We start from the raw sequence: 22897 nt of genomic DNA, 5'->3' as shown, positions 1-22897 counted from the left end.
TAATGCCCTGTTTAGTATTGAAGACAGGGCTGAGCAATATATTGACTATTCACTATGTATTTATTCATACCAATATAGATTTAAGCAACATCATGCATTCATAACTTTAAATAATTTGTATCATTGCTCAAAAATATGTTTTAGTGATATTATCTGTTGGTAAATATTGTTTAATAATGTGTAATGTGCTGAAATATTCTTGTTCGTTCATTTATTTATTTATTTTTTAGCTACATTACTGTGTTTTTACTGTACTGTATATTGGTTTAAAAATTTAATCTAATTGGCTACCATGTTTTTACTTTTGGTAGTACTGATGGTTCCTTTGATGAAAATTACCATTTTAAGCCATTTCAGAACAAATATATACACTGCTGTTCATAAGTTTTGGGTCAGTAATTGTTTTTTTTTTTTTTTTTTTTTTTTTTTTTTTTAAGAAATTAATACTTTTATTCAGCCAGGATGCATTAAATTGGTCAAAAGTCACAGTAAATGCATTTACAATTATATTATAAATATCAATAATTTGAAATTCATTAATAATTTCAATAATTTTAAAAGAAAATTCAGCTTTGCCATCACAGGAACAAATTTAAAATAAATTTAAATTGAAAATATAGTAAAATAGAAAGTTTTTTTTTAAAAATATTTCACAATATACTGTTTTTATAGTATTTTTATCAAATAAATGTAGCTTTGGTGAGCATTAGAGACTAAAAGCACTTAAAAAACAAACTGACCCCAAAGTTTTGAACAGTAGTGTAAATGAAAATAATGAAATATTATTCTGTTTTATTTTATTTTATTTTTTTATTTTTTATTTTTTTATTTTAAACATTTGTAATCTAATTGGTTTGGACGCAATGATCATTCCTCTCATAATCACCCGTTTGATGCATTTCAGAGCAAATATATACATATCTCGATATACTGAATACCAAGGGTTGAAAAATAGTGAGTTATAAATTGCTAGCTATGTCAACCAGCCCTAGACTGTCAGCCACTGTGATGAGTCTCAAGCTGGAGTTGATTGTTTCTGAACTTTCTCCTTCAGCAAATCATGAAGGAACGCTGGATCAATGCTGGCTTTGAGGACGATGAGCTCAAACCCTTCCTTGAGCCAGAGGCAGACATTTCCGACCAGAAGAGAATAGGTAAGAGGAAACTTGACTGTAATTAGGTCTTTTGCCACAATTTCAGTAGTATCACGTAGCCAGACCTTCAGACTGGCGGCAGAAGGTCTAAACTCCGTTGTAGCTTTCATTGGCCAAGGACCGCCCAAGAGGCCATCTGACCATCACATAAAGCAACCAACCACATCATGTTATGGACCGTGAAAATGTAAAGTCGACGTCAGACAATAACCAGACAATAACAGTTTGGTTTCACAACCACTTTATAGTCAAATAGTTAAAGAACGTGACGCGCACGTTTTCCGGAAATCCTGTAGAAGTCAACCAATCAGATGACTACTTTGAAACTCCCGATGTGTTTCCCATTTTGTGTGCCTTATCCATCAGATGTTCAACCAATGGTCTGTGGGCATGATGTCTGAAGCTGAGACTACCATTTCAATGTTCATTTGCATGCAAGAAAGGCTTTTTGCGTTGTCAACCTCTGTTCGAGCAGGTCGAGGGAGATTTATATTTATATCCACACTCTTATCACAACACTTGAGAGAAAATATCCAGAGACAGTAAAATGAGGGCATAGGGAGCATACTTGTTAGTGTGCGGTGTTGCGTAATACCCAGCAGCTGGCTCCCTCATCTATCGACGTCTCTGATGTCTTCTCCTCCCTCTCCCGCTCTATCACAGCGAGGATCTCCCCATGTAGCAATGTGATATGATCACATGTCTCCAAGTACGCGAGCTTAGCTGGCATGAGCACAAGGCACTGCGGTGCACCCGAGCTTTGCATGCTTATCTGCAATCGGTCCTCTGCTCCTCATGTACGCCAGTCTGCGTAACCACACATGCACGTGATGACACACCTGGTTGCTTATTGAGGAAACTGCAGGAACAAGAGCACTTGAATGTGGAAGCCAGAGTTAGCTGGTCTTTTCTAGCCTCCCGCCCCCATTTTGAGAGAAGCCTCACGTTGAGAGGAGCATGCTGGAGCTTGGCAGCCCTCCGCGGTCCTTTTGTGTGTGTGGAGAGGAGGTGAAACGGGAAGCTTTGGTTCTTTTGAAGGAAAGCACTTAAGTCAACCGACATATGGATTCCCATGAGCCCATTAAAAGTCAAGTCTGAGAGAGAGGAGGAGGCTTAATTCAAGCTCATGAAATATATCTTTCCATCTTGTTTCACTCTGGAACATGCATTAATAGAGAGAGCTCTCCATCACGCAACATCCGACTGGTCCTTCGTTCACTACACCCAGTGCCTCAACATATGGATGCCCTTTTGAAAGCTCAGTCCTGAGCATCCTGACCATTTCTTTAGGTTATTTAGTTGTGTTCTGTTTAAGTAAAAATAGAGCAGTGGTTCCCAAACTTTTTAGCATAGAGTACCCCCTGAAGACATTAGCATCCTTCCGCGTACCCCCTCTCTTCCACTTCGACTGCAGTCACACCTTTACCATTACGGGACAATATTTGTCCCCTAAATTGATTTTCCAGTGCATTTTTTTTTTACCTTTATGAATAACTTTATAAAATAAATAATGTTTTAAATAAAAATGTTCAATAGAGAAATATGCAATGATGGTAAAACTAAGTAAAACTTTTAAATATTAAACTAAAACCGCCAGTAGGTGGCAGCGAGTCACTGTTTTTATGAGTGAGTCATCGAGTCATTCAGTAACGAAGCAAGTGGCTGTGAATGAATCATTGAATCGACTCTCACAATTCGTTCAAAGCCGCAGAATTGTTCGCGAAACACAGGCGTGTGTTGTAGTTCTGCTGTGGTTTTCGTTATTATTTCATTGCAAAATAGAGTAAATACTGACAGTACTGTGTTTAAAATGTACGTTTTATTGTTTGACCTGTTGTATAATAATGTCACTTTTGCAGTCATGTGGATATTTGGGAACAATTGCGTTCTTGCTCGTTATCATAATTAAATACAAGAACTCACACAAGGTATGTTTTTGTACCGGAGAAAGTTTGAGTCTTAAATCGAAATTAATTCATTATCTGTGTCTATATTTGTTCTTCATGTGAGTAAGTGCTGAATCCCCACTTTTACAAAGGTGCACTGTCGAGAACGACAGTAATTTAGCGCGAGTTAAGGCAGCAGATTCTGCACGCAATCTATCACATGCATGCTGCTTGTGTGGATACAGTCATTTTTGACTGCAAATGATGAGGTAATTTGATTGAATGTACTGGATTTACGACATTTTGGCAGTTAGAAATACATGCTCTATTTTCATATTATTTTGATGTAGAATTAAATGAACTACTCAGCATTTTGTTCGCATACCCCCTTTTGTCACCTCACGTACCCCAGTTTGGGAACCACTGAAATAGAGTATAAAAATACTGGCTAATCACAGTTTATTTATGCATTTGGAAGACTCCAAAGAAACTTTCAGTGCATTGAAGGAATACATTTGATGAGGTCATGCATTCCCTGGGAATCAAACCCATGTCTTTGACGTTACTAGTGCCATGCCCTACTATTTTAATCATGAAAACTTGCTTGTTCTGGAATATCTACCAGTGAAGAGAAAAGATGTTTTATTACGTTTAGTTATTGATGGATGAATTGAAATTATTTTGGGTGGTAACTGACATGCCACAGATTCTGTTTCCTAGAATCTGGAACTATAATGATACCTGTCCTGAACCTGAATCGGCAAATTACAAATGATTCCTGTCTCTGTTCAATTTATAACTTGTTCAGTGTCTTTTATACTTTATAGTTGAGCTGCCATAGCATTTTAGATTTTAGGTTTCCTTTTTGCTTAAATAATTGATACCTTACAATAAGATTCAGTTTATTAACGTTAATGGTTGCACTTTATTTTACAGTATGTGCATTTACCATGTATTTACAGTGTCTATACCCCAAAAAACACTGATTAATATAGGGTAAAAGAAATGGACTTAATATGGGTTAAGGTTAGTTCAAGAGGTCGTAAATTTGGGGACAGAAAAATAAGAATCACGATATGGCTTAATGTGATTCATTATTAAACTTCAAAAGGCTATGATTTAATTAAATGTGTGTCCTGTTGATGAATTATAACATTATTTACTGGCAAACTCAACGTTTCTTTGAAATTCACCCTAATAAGCGCAGTTGCTTTGTATACAGGGTTTACCAGGGTAACCGGTATGTTTTTGCTGTTCCATATGCGCCACCTACTGTCAGAGAGTGAATTTGCCTTTTCATTCAGCCCACAGCAAAAATGGAAACATATTTTTATGCAACATACACGCAGTGTTGTTAACCGGTGGAATATACCCAAAACCATTTATAACTTTGACTCATTCATTTAAAAAAATGGTTTAAAGTCTGAAATGTGAAGTTTATATATATATATATATATATATATATATATATATATATATATATATATATATATATATATATATATATATATATATATATATATATATATATATATACACAGCTATGGAAAAAAATTAAGAGACCACTCCAAGTTCAGAAATCAATGTTAAGTGGTCTCTTAATTTTTTCCATATATATATATATATATATATATATATATATATATATATATATATATATATATATATATATATATACACTAAATAATTAATTTGATTAAATATTAATAATAATAATATAATAGTTATATATGAAATAGTATTATAATTTAAAATAACTTTTAATTGTTAATACATTTTAATAAGAAATGTATTCTTTAATATCACATGATCCTTCAGGAATCATTCTAAGATGCTGATTTGCTGCTTAAAGGGATAGTTCACCCAAAAATGAAAATTTGATGTTTATCTGCTTACCCCCAGGGCGTCCAAGATGTAGGTGACTTTGTTTCTTCAGTAGAACACAAATGATGATTTTTAACTCCAACCGCTGCAGTCTGTCAGTCGTATAATGCATGCCAATGGGAACTCCATCTATAAGAGTCAAAAAAAACCATGCACAGACAAATGCGAGCATCGCATTTGAGCATCCGGTGTGTGAGGTCTGAAAACACGCTCTGATGCCAGAAGTGAACTCTCGCACGTATATATCAATGAGTGCGAGAGATCACTTCCAGCATCAGAGCGCGTTTTCAGACCTCACACACCGGATGCTCAAGGTAGTTGGACATAGTGGTGTATTAGAGGTAAAAAATGATATAAATACTGTTCGGTTTCTGCATGCAAACTGTGATACATCCAACCCCCCCCCCAAGACTCTTTTTGTATAGGAAGTTCAAAAGAACAGCATGTATTTGAAATAGAAGTCTTTTGTAACATTATAAATGTCTTTACTGTCACATTTGGTCAAATCAATGTGTCGTTGCTAAATAAAAAGATTGGCTTCTTTCAAAACAAACAAAAAATCTCTTACTGACCCCAAACATGAGAAGGATAATTAATAGATTGTGCTAAAAATTGTGCAGTTATTTCATGTTAGTCATTGCATTAGCTAATGTTAACATAAAGAACCTTATTGCAAAGTGTTACCTAATAAATATCTTTCAGTTAAAACAGGAGGTACAGCTTGTTCATTTTTTGAGTAACACTGAATAGGACGGATCTGTGTATTGTTAGCATGTGTAGGTGGAATGGATGACTCAGTAACATTCTTACAGATAAACTGGATTTATCTCTGTGTATCAACCTACTGGTTTGTGGTTTATAGTGTCTGCATAACAACTGAGGGGGTGTGTGTGATACGGTTATGCTAACATTTCAAATATTTAATTATCCTCAATCACTAAAAGAGTTAGGGTTGTCTGTTATGGTAGATATCACCCCTCATTCATGTTTTTATTACAAATGGTGTGTGATCACTTGTGTGCTCAGGTTTTTTGATAATACTTAGGAGTAATTTATTAATAATTTAATAATACTTAACATAAAACCCCTAACCCTATGTATGAGCAATAATAATAGTAATGTAAAAAATGTTGTTGTGTAAAGGTCTTGTGTAGAGACTCTATAGGCTGCTCTGTGCATTCTCAATTTTGACTAAATTATGCCTGCTCTGACCCACTTCAGTCCATAATATTAAAGTATATGTTTATAATTGCTGTGTAAATGCATTTATGCCACCTCTGAGCAGCATTAAACAGTCTTTGTAAAGACACCTAAATAACATTTCAGAAGTGCTTCTGTGCCACCTTTGCAGGCATTAAAGTGGTCTGTATTTTTTTTGTGTGTCATTCTCCAGATGTGATAGTGGGCATGGGCTTCTCCAGAGAGAAGATCCAAGAGTCTTTGTCCAAAATGAACTATGACGAGGTCACAGCCATATACTTACTGCTGGGCAGGAAGACCAATGAGGTGAGCTGCTAGTGAAGAGTGGTTACTTATAACTGATTTTATGGTCTACAGTACAAGTGTGACTTGATGTTTTTGCATGTGTAGGAGGTCAGTGACTCCAGCTCCAATAGTAATCTTTCCGTGGCAAAGACCAGGCCCACCAGTGAGATGAACGGCCAATCACCTTCTCATCTGAAGGTCCAGAGAAGCGTTTCCTCCAGTGAATCCAGAAAATCCAGACGCCATAGTGATCAAGGTGACTTTCTCTTTACATACTGACAAACATTAGCCCAAATTGTGGGTATATAGGCACAGGATATGAATTGAATAAAAATGTTGATTTAATTAATTGCATGATGTATCTGTGATTAATTCAAGTGTCCCTGTTATGCTTTTTTGGATATTACCTTTTATCTTGTGTGTAATATAGCTGTTTGTAAATGTAAAAGGTCTGCATATTTTCAAAGATCGAAGAGTATGATAAATGTCATTGTTTCCCAAAAGAATGAACCGATTCTGAACTTCCTGAAATGAGTCGTCAGTAATTCCAGCCTTACTTCCTTCACAAACCTACACAGATTTATAACAAATTTGCATAATGCATTATGCCAGCCTATGGTCTTTATTGGCTGCCCGCAAACAACTTCTACTTTGTCCCGCCCTCAAACATTGTAGCTGTAGCCGAGGACTGGAAGAGTTTGTTTCTCATTATTGACATTGCTAAACTGCTAAAGCAAATCTACGCTGGAATTGATAAAGTAAAACCGACGCCATCGTTACTGTTCGTATCACTGTGTATCAAGTGCTGAGGGAGCTCCAGAGCTGAAATTCAGATATGGCAATGGGCGTTTTGTTTCTGACACGCAATGTAAGATGTAGACCAATCTCAACAGACTGGGCCATCTGACCAATAGGAGCAGAGTAGCTCTCAAAAAGGAGCGGTTTAGAGAAACTGAATCCTTTATCGAACCGTTTCAGACACTGTGAGAAAAGAGATGATGCTGCAATGTATATAATGAGAAGATGAAATAGCTTTTTGACCTTGGATGCATGTAAACCTAATGTAGGAGACTTCCAAAACAAAAATAGGAACCTTTTAAAGTAACATAATAGGGGTGCTTTAATTAATAGGCTTATGTATTTGCAGAGAAAAACCCTGAAATGTTTCTCGCTCTCTCATTCACTGTCTTTCTCCTTCACAGTTGGTGGTGTGGTCACTAACTCAGCATTGAGTAACTCCAAGAGGACGGTCCCTGTCACAGCCGATGGTGATGTCAAACAGGAAGGTGGAGTAACAGCACGTAAGCCCCCCACTCACAGCCCCCCCAGCCCACTCCAGGGTAACACCAACAAAACAGACATACCAGACCGGAAGAGAGGCAACTCCATCACACCTAATGTAAGTTCACCCTCACTGTTTCTGTCATTATGTATAGTGTAAATAGCGAATTATAATTATAATAAATATATAATTATAATTATATAAATAATAAATATAAAATGTAAAAAAAAAAAAAAAATATATATATATATATATATGGTTTCCACACAAATACTAAGCAGCACAAATGTTTTTATTTAACTATTTTTATATATATATATATATATATATATATATATATACAACATTGATAATGCAGCAAATTTTAATAATAAGAAATGTTTCTTGAGCACCAAATCAGTAGTGGTTAAACGGATCGTTCTTGATCCGTGATCCGTACGGACCAAGCCTGGAGTAAAGATGCTGAAAATTCAGCTTTACCATCACAGGAAAAAATGACATTTTAAAATATATTCAAAAAGAAAACATTCTTTTAAATTTTAATAATATTTCATTTCACAATATTACTGTTTTTCCTGTAGTTTCAAATCAAATAAATGCATCCTTGCAATGTTTCCCAAACTTTTGAATAGTAGTGTACATATATTTTCTATGATGTAGTAGAGCATTACACCTGTGTTTTTTGATGTCACACAGAATAACTCTGGATCAGGAGGCATGTCAAGGAGAAACACATACGTGTGCAGTGAGAGAAACAACACAGACCGCCTTTCTGTCATTCCTAACGGGAAAGAGAACAGGTACAGGCTGTCCTTCCTGTGTCCTAAGTGATGTACTTAATATTTACCAGACATTGATTCAATTTGCCACTTTTATCCACAGCCATTTAAAGGTGCAGTAAGTGATTTCTGGGAAACACTGTTGAGATTTGAAATCAACCCCAAAAAACACATCCCTCCTTTCATTGCTCCTCCCCCAAATGCTCGAACACAAAATGCACGAGTGGATGTCTCTTTATCATAGCTGAAGTGAAGCAAAGTAATACTTCGCAAAAAATACAGTACACGAGTATATTCAAGCAAGAGTTGGTTGTTAGTCACCAGCAGCACACCAGCTCCAGACAAACAATGACATTCAAACCTGTCAAAACTGTCCTGTTACTACAACTAACATACAGCAGCATATCTTGGTTCTGTGAAACGGCAAAACAAATGTTACTCGCATATGGAGCAGAAACATCGCAACCTCGGCGTCTGTTTTCAGGTCTTAGGTCTCTCCAGAGCTGACAAGCTTTTCTAATATTAATGCAGATCCTAAAGCTCTTACCTGGTCATAACCCTTGTTTTTCCAGTGATATTCCTCTGCCCTTTTCTCTTTTGTATTGTCTCTCATCCATCTCTCTTTCTACAGTCTTTCTTCAAAAATCCATTTTGCTCATGAGTGTTTACGCCCCCTACTGCTGATTGGAAGTGTGATGTGGTGCTCAGTCTGATCCACTTTCAGCAGCGTTTCTCAGAAATCACTCACTGCAACTTTTAAAGTGCATTCAGGGTGTATTTTATGTTGTCCAAACTGTAGCTTGCGCCTTGCTGTGCCAATTGTGTTACAGTAACACATCCGATTTATTAAAACCAAGCCTGATTTTGTCCCCGTCTTTAGTGTGTCTTTGTCTCCTGGCTCACGTGACCCTGGTGCCTCCACTCACAGCATCAGCACTGCTGCCACACCCGATAAAACACGATTCCCACGAGGCTCCGCAAGCCGCAGCACCTTCCACGGACAACTGAGAGATCGTCGCACGGCCACCTACAACGGCCCACCCGCCTCGCCTACGCAGCCTCGAAGCCGCGGTAACGCCAACAACCTGCTCACCAAGCTGACCTCCAAACTCACACGCAGGTAAACGCACATTCACATGCGTAAACGCTTCAGTTTTTACAGTGCCAAAGCCATTCAATTTAGGCCTAACTTTTCCTTCCTGTTTCCTGACCTCCTCCTTCTTCTTTTATTTGTATTTTTTTCTCTAAGGGTTCATTAGAAATGGTTTAATTTTGTCCATCTATGTAATGTCTATCCTTTTTTTTTTTTTCATTCTTGTGTTGTAGAAATATGTCATTCAGGTTTTCCAAAAGGTAGGCCATTGAGTTCATGGGCTGTAAATCTGTCTTTAACGTAATGAGAGGAGTCCAGGGGCTGACGCACTAACCCATAGTGATTTGATTGCAGTGATTTGGAGTTTAATGCTCTCTCAGTTGTTGATTACAGCATGCTTTAAAACACTGCCTGCATCCTAGTGTGGCCAAATCAAATCAATCTACCGCTCTTTAACTGATTGCTACTAATCAAAATGTTTGCATGACACAAGCTGATTGTGCAAAACAATGTGTATGACTTATTCTGACATTACGAAAAACACTTCATTCGAATCATTCAACTGATTCCACAAAGACTTTGGTACATTCTCAGCTGTATGGTGTGTAGAGAGACCAGATGCAGTAGCTCTGTGTGATTCCTGGACAAAAAAAGCTCATTCTTGCTATTTTTTTCCACAGTTTTTCGTTTTCATTTGTAGAACATACATTGATTTGCACTAATGTTCAAAAATTTGGGATCAGTGAGATTTATTTTTATTTAAAGAAATAAATACTTTTATTCAGCACATTAAATTGATCAAAATTGACAGTAAAGATGTGTAAAATGTTACAAAAGATTTTTATTTCAAATAAATGCTGTTCGTTTGAACTTTCTATTCAAGAATCCTGTAAGAAATGCATCATGATGGTGTCTATAAACATATTAAGCAGCAAAGCTTTTCAATATTGATAATAAAAATAAATGTTTCTTGAGCAGCAATCAGCATATTAGAATGATTTCTGATGGATCATGTGACACCGAAGACTGGAGTAATGATGCTGAAAAAATTCAGCTTTGACATCACATAAATAAATTACACATGAATAAACAAATTGTAATTTACAGTATTAGAATGTTTCTCTGTTTTTGATCCAATGAATGCAGCCTTGATGAGCATAAGAGAATTTAAAACAAAAATCATACTGACCCCAAACTTTTGAATGGTACTGTAAGTTCTCTTGATTATTCAAAGTGTGTTTTTGAGTAAAACGGATTTTCAGTGAATACGGTTAAAAATTATCTTGAATGGAACGTGATTGAAAATAGAAATTATGAAGTTCTGTCCTGTTAGCAGTGAATGGTTTAGACAAAGTTGGCTCACACTGCCATCTGGTGGTAAAAAGTACACCTAGATCCCCAAAACAAGGGGAAAAAAGTAGTTTAAAAAAAGCCTCCCCAAACACACTCAGACCTGCATATATATGGCATATATATAAAAAAGTGAACAAAACTTCTTAAAGGTACACTACGTAATTTTTGGCCCTCTAGAGGTTAAATGGCAAAACTGCATACATTTTGCATAAGAACATTCTTTTAGTTGCTTCAGCTCTGAGTGAATTTACACATGGTTCATTCTCATAACTAAAAAGAGAGAGAGAGTATCCTACTGCTCATAAAACATTCATGACTAGGCTTAAGGCTTAAGAGATATAACCAGTTTAGATGGATAAGATCTCAAGCTGACTAGCTGAAGACATTACTGTAACCATTAATAGACATGGTTCTTCCTTGAAAATAAATTCCAGCTCAGTGCTACAACAACCATAATGAAATGACATTTCACAACTGATAATGCTTTACAGTGAAATCTTTAAGAAAGAGAATTATATAATGGCAGTTTATCTGTTCGGTAAAATACCTTACCCACCAGTTCTTGTTTTATTACGAGCTATTTTATCACTTTCTCTTTTTGCCAGCAGACTCTCTTCTGTTCTGCATTTTTTTTTAAATGGGTGATTCCCTGGAGGTTGGTTTAGCTGCTCCATGTCAAACTTTCTCGCTCATTGTGACAACAAACCTATGCGACTCCCATACCGTACACATGTTAAAGTAGCTGGAGCAGCTTTTCTCTATTTACAGATATGATAAGACACGCATAGGCGAGTGACGTATATATGCAGAGTCCATCCCGACAGGTCAAAAATATAAACGCTTACAATAGGCTTACCATAGTGAATCAGGCTAAGACAAAAACACATTTTGAAAGAAGCATTGATGATGTATTGACTCTTAAAGTTACAGTGTACCTTTTTAAAATCATGTGATAACTTTTAATTGGAAGGCCTTTTGATGCTGTGGCAAAGTGAAGAATCTACAACAGAGCTGCAGTACTATTAAATTTAATGTTGTTTATTATTATGATGATGTGGAAAGAGCATAAGTAGTGTGAACTGAGATCTGAGTCCACTTTTAGGGCAAAGGACAGTGCAAACTGGGTTCACATTTTGGTCTATAAATGAACCACACTGATCATTAGGCCTGTGTGTCTGCAAACACAAAAAAATGTAATGTCCATACGAAGGTTTTCTGGTGCTAGGAGCCAGTGCTGGTTACGTATTGTATGGTTATAAAATATTTGAATATTTAAGTAGTTTGGGAGTGTAAGGAGACTCAAATATCACAAATATGGGAGGTTGTTTGTAAGGCTGTGACGGTGGCAAATTTTTACTACCGTGGTGGTAAATCATCAACAACCGCCGGTGTTAAGGTCATTGCACACTGAGTCCGAAATTCGCATGCGAAACTTTCGCACGTTAAAAAATAAATTCGACCTCACGTTATGTCAATCGCGTTTGCACACTGCCTCCGAAACTTTCGTCCGTCAAAAAAATATTCGGATCAGGTTCGATTTTCTGCGTTTTTCGCATCCGTGGCACGCATTTTGAGAGACGTTTTGACAATTCAGAGCCACCGTACGCGAACGCAAAAATCCAGAATGCCATCTGACAAGTTGATCCACGTCGTCTGCAGCACAAAACAGCAGCACTGAATGACAAACAACGTGAGGAATACAAAGAGACCGAATATAAAGACAGATTGTGCCAGTAGTAAAGCATCAAACAGAGCCACTGACATCCTGAAGTAAACTTTGAAACGCTCGGATAATCCCGCAGCTCCTTGATGAGGTGAATTCTCCTTTCTCTCAATGCAATCTCGGGATTGAATGGACCCAATATTTCCTCTTTCTTTTTCTCTTTTTAAGAAGAGAGACGACAATCGTGCTCACTGCTTGAAGACTTCATTTTGTATTGTTTTGCGATTTGTTTTGCGATTTTTTTTTTTTTTTTTTCGCAACGCATTAATTTTTACGCATCGGACTCAGTGTGCAAGGTCTCTGTGCGTGACGAATTTTTAGGATTGCGAATACGAAAAAACGCATGCGAAAATTTCGGACTCAGTGTGCAAAGGCCTTTAGACTTGCGTTTCGCCGTCATTTTGATGGACAGGATCGTAAAAAAATCCATCATTGTCAATAATTTCCCGTCATTTGCATTTTTATATTTTAATAAGACATTTAATAGCTTCTGATTTCATCCACATTTTCATTTTTATTCACAAACTTACAGGATAAGCAATTAGGAATAGCTATGCATTTATTTATATTATGAAAAGAAAGTTAAAGACTGCGTCACTTCCCAGTTTTCATATTGAACACTTGTAACGGATTGTGAGTGAATGCGATCATCCTTTCCTCTTTACTACACAGAACGAAATAAACATGAATTAAAATAAAAAAAAAATACGTTGAAAGATACAGTAGCTTACCGAAATCTGTATCACGTCAGTTCAATCAGTGTTGCAAACAATGTCACGTAACGTTATACCTCAGAAAAGCCATTCGTTGACCATAAACTTATAGTCAGCAAGAAAAATAACAAAACTTAAGTAAGCATGCATAAGTAACTTTATTATTATAAAACTGACTTAAACTGGGTGCTCGTCTTTGTGTAATCAAGCGCATCGTTTTCATTTTATTCTGGAGACTGAACTTGCGTTCTGCTGGACACCTACTGGACAGGGGTGGGAATTACACTTACAAGCTACATAATCTGTCAAAATGACGGGCGGGCTGCAGAGTTTTTCCGTCACTTCTAAAATAAAAGACCTCTGAGATTTTATATAATTATAATATAATATAAATAATGTCACACTACCGCCGGTGACACTCCACGACCGCGGTGTCAACTTCACCACCGCGGTGGCGCGGTTGTCATGCCTACCGTCACAGCCCTAGTTGTTTGCTGCTGAGCTAAATTTTTTTATTTTTCTGACAACAGCAATTTGGTTCACCTCTGATTTGTGGATCTCTTCAGATTTATGGGTACTGCTGTTCTTCAGCAGATACATTAAAGGTCCCGTTCTTCGTGATCCCATGTTTCAAACTTTAGTTAGTGTGTAATGTTGTTGTTAGAGTATAAATAAAATCTGTAAAATTTTAAAGCTCAAAGTTCAATGCCAAGCGAGATATTTTATTTAACAGAAGTCGCCTACATCGAACGGCCAGTTTGGACTACATCCCTCTACTTCCTTCTTTAATGACGTCACTAAAACAGTTTTTTGACTAACCTCCGCCCACAGGAATACACAAGAGTTGCGTTTGTAGAGTGTGTTTGTCGCCATGTCGTCGAAACGCTGTTATTTTCATCCCGCAGTCCAATCACCGGGTCTGATTCCGGCTCAAATTGATAGGGTAAAATTAAAGACGTGTTTACAATAACACTGAGCGCGTGCATCTCCACGTTATAGTAAGAGGCGTGACCTTTCCGGGCAAGATGCGCTAAACTGCTGTCGAATCACAACACAGGAACCGCTGGCACAATCAGAACTCGTTACGTATTTCTGAAGGAGGGACTTCATAGAACAAGGAAGTCATCAGCCCGTTTTTATGACAGTGGAAACAGCGGTATACAGATAAGTAAATTATGTGAAAAATACTGTGTTTTTTTACACGTGAAACATGAACACATGTTATATTGCACACTATAAACACAATCAAAGCTTCAAAAAAAAACACGAAAAACGGGACCTTTAAGACATATATATCAAAAGTTTGGGGTCTGTAATATTTTTTAAAAATGTGTTTGAAAGAAGTCTCTTATGCTCAACAAGGCTACATTTATTTGATCGGAATTACAGTAAAAACTTGAATATCAATTATAATCATTTAAAATGTCACTTTTCAATTTGAACAGTTTTTAAAATGTAATTTATTCCTGTGATGGCAAAGCTGAATTTTCAGCATTTCCATTCAGTGTCACATGATCCTTCAGAAATCCTTCTAATATGCTGATTTGCTGCTCAAGATTCATTTCTTATTATCAATGTTAAAAACTGTTCATTACTGCTTAATATTTATGTGGAAACCATGATACACAGAACACCATTTATTTTAAATAGAGTATTTTGATCAGTTCAATTCGGCCTTACGAACCCTAAACTTTTGAACAGTAATACATGCACTCTGGAGGCCTGTAAAAAAGCCTATAAGAGCATATGGTCACATCCTAAAGCAGGGTTCTGGTGGGAGGAGCCTGTTCTGGCTCATAGAGAGGATTGTAAGTAAAGCGCACTGTAAGCTGCAGCAGACTCCATGTTGAATGACCTTCAGGAGTCACCTTCAGATGATCAGATTTGTGCCATAGAATATAACTGAACAGATCACACACTTTCTCTTATAAACTTCTAACAATACGAAATGCTCTATTAATGTTGAAACTGTCTCAATCTATCCCTCTTTTCCCTGTGTTTCCTTTCTCCCTTCCTTCCTTCCTCCCCTCCCTTTATCTCTTTCTCTGTCTGCCTTCCTCCCCCAGGGTCACTCTTGACCCGAGCAAACGGCAGTCTGCCGTCAAATCAGGGCCGGCTGCCCCCTCTGTGCCCCCCACCCTCACAGTCCCCTCCAACCCTGCGGCAAAGACTCTTAGTAAGTCTGCGCTCCACTCGTTTACATTCTTATTCTTCCTCTTTCTTTTTCATCCCCCTCTCCTCCAGCCTCCCCTTTCCACCACACCACAGGGTTCCCACAGCATGGAAATTCACAAAATGTTAAAATGGTGTTTTTCAGGACTGGAAATGTGAATATAATGTTTATTATAGAAACACTTTACATATAAACACACACACATTTTATATATATATATATATATATATATATATATATATATATATATATATATATATATATATATACACACACACACCAAAGTATATATTTTGTAATATTTTAATTTATCTATTTTTCTCAGTAGTTATGCTCTGCTCAAAAACATTTCAACCCATATTGATGTCCAGAATATGAACACATTTGAAATGACTCTTGCCATTTATGTCAGTCAAACCAATTCACAAATGGGTCTAAATTATTCATTAGCGAGTCACTCAAATCAGTTTTCATTAGTGAATTTGAATGAATTCTGTAAATTCATTGGCCTGAAAGAGTGGGAACCCTGTCTCTAAACATGTGGCTCTGTAATGGCTATTTGTTTTTTCTGCGTCCACCAGTTTAATTTCTTTCTTTTTGTCGGCTTTGAACTGCTCTTTTCTTCCAGATTCAGCAGCTCTGGCAATAGGCAGTTGTAAGAATTCGCAGATGAAGAGTATCTAGAGTAAGGGCTCGTTTAAACGCACAAACAACTGCTACAACTACACATTGTGTTTAATGGAGAGCGAAAGGCTGTGTGTGTGAGAGAGAAATCGAACGACTGTTTTGTCTGTTGATTTTAGTCCGAAACGATGACGTATCCGACACGCACCCTCTCGCATGCGAAGAGCACAGTATATAGTGTATGTATAGACACGTCCTCTATATCTGTATATGCGTCTGATGTCAGGTCACAGCCAATGTCTCGCATCCAGCGCTCAGGATAGGCTTTTACCCATCATGCACTCTTTCAGTGAACTTCTAGATTGTTCTTTGAAGGAAGCAGCATGGCAGTTCAAATGAGTGCATGGTGAAAAACTACCATACATATTCAGGTGTTGATTGTAAGATTGTCGTATAAGTTGTTTTCGTGTTTGTCTGATCCAGCATACTGGTGACAGTCTTTGTGGGAGGTTAACTTTTTGCTTACCTTTTTTTTTGCTGTCTCTTTCAGTCTCTTTCTCTCTATCTGTCTCATTGTGTGTAGTGATTGCTCTAAAATGACTAAAAATGATTTCCTTTTTCTCTCTGTCCATTCCTTTTTGCTGCATTATGATATGTAACCTTTCAACAAATTAACAATAAAAGAGTCTCAACCGAGTTTGAGAGAAGCGGGAGATTTGAGGGCTCAAGGTGAGGTGTCAGTGACTTTGGAAACCCTTATTTCCTCTCCTGGCTCTATTATTTTAGTGTGTTGTGGATGTATACTTCCTGTCTCCCATTGTATGAGATATCAGAGTGTATATCAGTGTAGTGTGTACAGCACACGGGCCATTGGTTTGCTTTATTAATGAATGTTTAAATTATGTATTTTGTTTGTTTTTTTTTCCCCCTCCATTTACATTGGGGCTGGGCGATATTTAATATTGAATATTCACTGTATGTTCACATTGGTTTATCTGATTATATGAAATGAACACTAGCTTTGTTTCCATCCACCTATTTTTAGGGGCTGAAACTAAACTAAAAATGGACAAATTTATGTGTTTTGGCCGTTTAATTACACGACAATGGTGTTTTGGTGGCCTGAGAATGCAAACTTTTGAAAACGTGTTTCAAAGTGCAAGTATTTTAAAATAACAGCGTTGTCATCTATGTGTAAACTGCAAAAATGCGAATCTGTGAAAATGGTGACGTCATGCACGTGTATTACGTGTTTAGTCTATCCACCTTATTTTTCAACGTGTTTTCTGTGAATGTGCGAGACTTCTGCCGCTATAGGGAAATAACGAGAAAAATGTTTTCCTTTTTTAGTACATCGTTCCTTGTCGTGTTAACATACCCTTATGCGTATTTTGGGATAACGCATAAAAATCTGCTGGATGGAAACGCCAAGATGTGCATAAATTGTAAAAATGCACATTAAAAAAATACATTTACCGAATAAATTCCTTGTTTTGGATCAAAAAAATCACATGACTCTGCACGATGGAACGGCATAACTGGACTAACCAGTGGACCGATCTTTTTGCACAGCATCCTAAATGCTGTTTTGGTTGTTTTTTGCGTGTTTATCGCGTTTCGTCTGCACGGCTATTATTATATATTATTATAATTATTTTTATAATTATATAATATAATTATTATATACAGTGGCCTCTCCTATTTTTCACCAGTTTATCAGGAAGTGACGATTTTGTTCTCTTTGACTGGATGAAAACTGCTTTATTCGCAAACGTTTTATGCAATATTCCAATTTTGCAACACTTTTGCAACTTTGAATGGAAACATAGCTATTGAGTATCAAAATGATTTTAATGCACTTTATTTGGCCGGGGAGCATCATTAGACTAGTTTTGCTGAGTAAAATAATTCCCTAGTTTTGAATGTTAAAATTTGGTAATATCATCTCTGATATATATATATACAATATCCGGTAACGCTTTAGTATGGGGAACACACATTCACTATTAACTATGACTTTTCCCTCAATAAACTCCTAATTTACTGCTTATTAATAGTAAGGTGGTAGTTGTAGTGGTTAAGTTCAGCTATTGGCTAGGATTAAAGGATTAAAGGATTAGTTCACTTTCAAATTAAAATTATCCCAAGCTTTACTCACCCTCAAGCCATCGTAGGTGTATATATGACTTTCTACTTTCTGATGAACACAGTCGGAGATAGATTAATACATTTCCTGACACATCCGAGCTTCATAATGGCAGTGAGCGGGATCAACGAGTATGATCTGAAGAAAGTGCATACATCCACATCCATCCACATCCATCCATCATAAACTTACTTCACACGGCTCCGGGGGGTTAATAAAGGCCTTCTGAAGAGAAGCGATGCGTTTGTGTAAAAAAAAAATCCATATTTGACAAGTTATGAAGTAAAATATCAAGCTTCCACCAGACCGCCTTCCGTATTCTACTTGCGAAGAAAAACTCTCGCAGTTCAAAAAGCTTGCGCTACGTCCTACGCCTTCCATATTCCCTTCCAGTTCCGTTTTTTTCGTAATTTGAATCCCGCTCACTGCCATTTATAAAGCTTGGAAAGCATCAGGATATTTATTAATACATCTCCGACTGTGTTCACCAGAAAGAAGAAAGTCATATACACCTAGGATGGCTTGAAGTTGAGTAAAGCTTGGGCTAATATTCATTTGAAAGTGAACTAATCCTTTAAGGGATGTAGAATAAGGTCATGCAGAATAAGGCATTAATATGTGCTTTATAAGTACTAATAAACAGCCAATATGCAAGATAATAAGCAACTAATTAAAAGTGATAATTGTTCCCCATACTGAAATGTTACTAAATATTCATAGCATATATGGCATGTTGATGAGTTTGAGTTCAACTTATTTCTGTGAATCAGTCCAAACTGTTTTGATTCATTACTTACTAATTCAACAATTAATCAGTTTTGACTGAAGTGCCAGTGTGAGTTTGGTGGTGTGTTTTGAAATATTAACACGTTGAAAAATGTCGACTTGCCCAGCCCTAATTCATGCTATATAGCATTAAAAAAGGAGCTGCTTCTGTGCATGCCTTAGTCTGCTGTGCATTTGATTTGCCATTAATTCCCATGTGTGCTGATAACCCATGCATGCATCCGCTGCAGTGATTCTTCACTACCATTTTGTATAAGTAAACCCGGTATATGAATTGTTCTTTATCCTTCGCCCTAACCTTGGCTTTCTCTCTTTCTATTCCCGTTCCGCTCTGTCACGCAGTCGCCATGTATCTGGGGATCAGCAGAAAGATGAAGGGAAAGATGGAAAAGACGGGAAACCCCGCTCTCTCCGTTTCACCTGGAGTATGAACACCACCAGCACCATGGAGCCAGCCGACATCATTAATGAGATCCGCAAAGTTTTGGACAACAACAGCTGCAGTTACCAGCAGCGCGAACGCTTTCTGCTTCTCTGTTCCCATGGGGACACCCGCACCGACAGCCTCGTCCAATGGGAGATGGAGGTTTGCAAACTGCCCCGGCTCTCACTTAATGGTGTCCGTTTTAAGAGGATATCTGGCAACTCCATCGCGTTTAAAAACATTGCTTCCAAAGTTGCAGGCGAACTCAAGCTATGAATATCTTTAATCTTACTACATAGAGGAATTTATGAAATGGTTCAATTCAGTATAGACAAACAAATTAAGGTGTACAATCGTAAAGTAGCAGTTTCCAAATGTTTTTTTTTTTTTTTTTTTTTTTTAAATAAACCACTTACATGTATTTGAAAAAATGTATATACTGTAACATTGCTTAAAGCAATAATTTCTTTAACATCGGTCACACAATTATCGTATTATCGTTAAATGCTGTAAAAAAAGAAGAGGTTTGAACCTTTCAGTGTTACGATTGTATGCACCGCTGAGAATGTTCAGCGAGGAACCAACTCATTGCCATCACCATCATTTCAGACTGATGAGTTGAATCTGATCATTCAGGAAATGGACACTAGATGGAGATTTGTGAGGTTTGTTTTATTTTAGCTTTTTAACGGGCACTATTCTGTGGTGGTTTTAAGTATTGCGTGTTTTGGGCGGCTCTTGTGTAAAGGGTGCACCCGAATCTTGACTTGCTTAAGACTTTTTGAAAATTTGCTCTGCACCTCTGTGTATTGAGGGTGCTCGTCTGTGAAAACGGCTGCAGTAAACCTGATTGGAGCTCAGTTTCACTGTTTGAATGTTATTAAGAGCAACATTTAGATGTTTTATAATTTATTTCACGTTATTGCCCACTCAAGTGTATTTTTTGTGTAAATATTGTACTTTATGCGGTAATTACACATTTTCATACTGTTTTGTTGGACTTCTTTTGAAACCAAGAGGGCATCTTGTAATCTCTTTCACTTATAAGACTCACCACAGATTCAATTAAACTATCTGTAACTCGTCACAGTGTTCCTTGCAGAGATCTAATACAGCTACAAAATGATCTCAATATTTGTATGCCTCTTTTTTATCTTTATTTACTCATCTTTTTTTCTGACTCTTTGTATCACATGAGCTGCAGGTCAACAACTTGGAGATCTTTATGCAATCAAAGAAACTGGTAGGAGTTTCAAAGGTTTTAGGTCAATTTGGTTTTTTTTTTTGTGTTTTGAGCAAAATACAGAAACTAATATTGTAAAATAGTATTATAACTTAAAATATATTACAATAGAAAACAGTTTTGTTTAAAAATATAATTTATTCTTGTGATGGTAAGGCTGAATTTTCAGTTACATAATTAGTCTTCAGTGTCACATGATCCTTCAGTAATCATTCTAATATGCTGATTTTTAGTGTTTAAGCAACATTTCTTCTTATTTTAAATATTGAAAACTTAATTGGAAATTTAATACATCTTAGCTGAATAAAAGTACTTGTCCCAAATGTTTGAACTATTGTGGTTGTGAGTATATATGCATGGTAACACTTTAGTTTAGGGTCCGAATCTCGCTATTAACTAGTTGCTATTAACGAAGTTAAAAGATTAGTACACTTTCAAATGAAAATTTCCTGATAATTTACTCACCCCCATGTCATCCAAGATGTTCATGTCTTTCTTTAGTTGAAAAGAAAGGTTTTTGATGAAAACAACATTCCAGGATTATTCTCCTTATAGTGGACTTCAATAGACCCCAAACGGTTGAAGGTCAAAATTAGTTTCATTGCATCTTCAAATCGTTCTATGCAATCCCAGACAAGAAATACAATCCCAGACAAGAGAAACCGTCGCTCATTTTCTAAAAAAAATAAAATAAAAAATTATACATTTTAACCATAAATGCTAATCTTGAACTAGCTCTCTTCTTCTTCTCTATTTGAATTCCAGCAGTGTAGACACTGCTAAGTGTATTACTGCCCTCCTCAGGTCAAAGTTTGAACTAAATTGTCATATACAATATGCTAGTGCAAGTATATAACAAGTAGTTCAAACTTTGACCTGTGGAGGGCAGTAATACACTTAGCAGAGTCTACACTGCCGGAATTCAAATAGAGAAGAAGAGAGCTAGTTCAAGATGAGCATTTATGGTTAAATTATATATATATATATTGCAGCACTGAAACTGTAATTTTGCCCTTCAACCGTTTGGGCTCCATTAAAGTCCACTATATGGAGAAAAATCCTGGAATGTTTTCATCAAAAACCTTAATTTCTTTTCGACTGAAAAAAGAAAGTCATGAACATCTTGGATGACATGGGGGTGAGTAAATTATCAGGAAATTTTAATTTGAAAGTGAACTAATCCTTTAATAGTGAGAATTGGACCATAATTTAAAGTGTGACCATAAATATATACACAAACATTTGTGTGATGTGTCCCCCTTATTCCTGACGACGAACCTACTGCGTTTTGAATTATGGATGGAACTTCTAGTTTGGGGAACTTCCATTCAAAAAGACTGAAACTAATCATTTCAAGTCATAAGGCTGCCCTACAAATAAAGCTTATTCATCAGATTGAATGAATGAGCTGTCAATTTTCCTTCATGTTTTATTTTCAGACATCATGAGAATAACGTAACGCTTGGTATTTTAATGCGACATATTATAACAAGAATATCTATGGCAAGAGATCTTTCCAGTCGCTGCATTCTTTTCCTTATGATTATTTATTTTTTTCCCTTTTCATTCCACTGTGTTTGGATGGACGGAAGGACAATGTCGTATAGGGGGATGGGTTCGCAGGTGACTGGTAAGGCCAATTCGAGTTGTAATAGTATGAAAAAGGACAACATATACTGCACATTTGTGGTCTGTTCTCCCGATTTAATTTACAATATATCCCATTAATAATTCACTGGAATGCACAAAGAATCTCGTTTTTCTCCTCAAATCTTCACGTCTTGTTCCAGGTTTGTTTTCACAGATAAATAGAATATTGTATGTAAAAATGACAGAAATCACTTTGAAATAGTATCACGCAATGCTGAAGTTCATGAACATTTTTGATTAAGGCAATGTATGTTATATAATACAGATATATATTACTACAGTGATATTAACCTGTCCGTTATTGCGGTGGAAAGAATCACACTTTTTACATTACTCAAGGTCTGTTGAAAGTAGCTTATTGATGCTTTTACACTTTTAAAAGTCTTTATAATGTTAGATGGTTGAACAGTGAGTAGAATAATGTCATTTCATTGTACCCTGTAAAAAAAAAAAAAAAAAAAAGTATTTCGTTCATAGAGCGAGCCTTTCTCTACAGCTT

General features: G+C 36.6%; 1 protein-coding gene across 7 annotated transcripts in view; it reads left to right on the top strand.

The window, feature by feature from the left end:
* mark3a (MAP/microtubule affinity-regulating kinase 3a) overlaps positions 1 to 20637 on the top strand; it is a 39657-nt gene extending 19020 nt beyond the window's left edge. Inside the window, exons 10-19 of one of the 7 annotated variants that reach the window (XM_048204374.1) lie at positions 1055 to 1154; positions 6318 to 6430; positions 6515 to 6665; positions 7612 to 7808; positions 8388 to 8491; positions 9351 to 9590; positions 9797 to 9823; positions 15419 to 15528; positions 16834 to 16878; positions 19424 to 19647. In XM_048204374.1, coding sequence (XP_048060331.1) covers positions 1055 to 1154; positions 6318 to 6430; positions 6515 to 6665; positions 7612 to 7808; positions 8388 to 8491; positions 9351 to 9590; positions 9797 to 9823; positions 15419 to 15528; positions 16834 to 16878; positions 19424 to 19512 — 1176 coding nt within the window. In that variant the 3' untranslated portion in view covers positions 19513 to 19647. Of the gene's footprint in view, positions 1 to 1054; positions 1155 to 6317; positions 6431 to 6514; positions 6666 to 7611; positions 7809 to 8387; positions 8492 to 9350; positions 9591 to 9796; positions 9824 to 15418; positions 15529 to 16833; positions 16879 to 19423 lie in introns of all 7 variants that reach the window. The other 6 variants (XM_048204378.1, XM_048204375.1, XM_048204376.1 and 3 more) reach the window with 6 other exon arrangements.
* The last annotated feature ends 2260 nt before the right edge of the window (positions 20638 to 22897 follow it).

The sequence above is a fragment of the Megalobrama amblycephala genome, linkage group LG10 (assembly GCF_018812025.1).
Source record: "Megalobrama amblycephala isolate DHTTF-2021 linkage group LG10, ASM1881202v1, whole genome shotgun sequence".
Lineage (NCBI taxonomy): Eukaryota > Metazoa > Chordata > Actinopteri > Cypriniformes > Xenocyprididae > Megalobrama > Megalobrama amblycephala.
The sequence above is the reverse complement of the archived record's forward strand: the minus strand, read 5'-3'. Positions and strand labels throughout refer to the sequence as shown.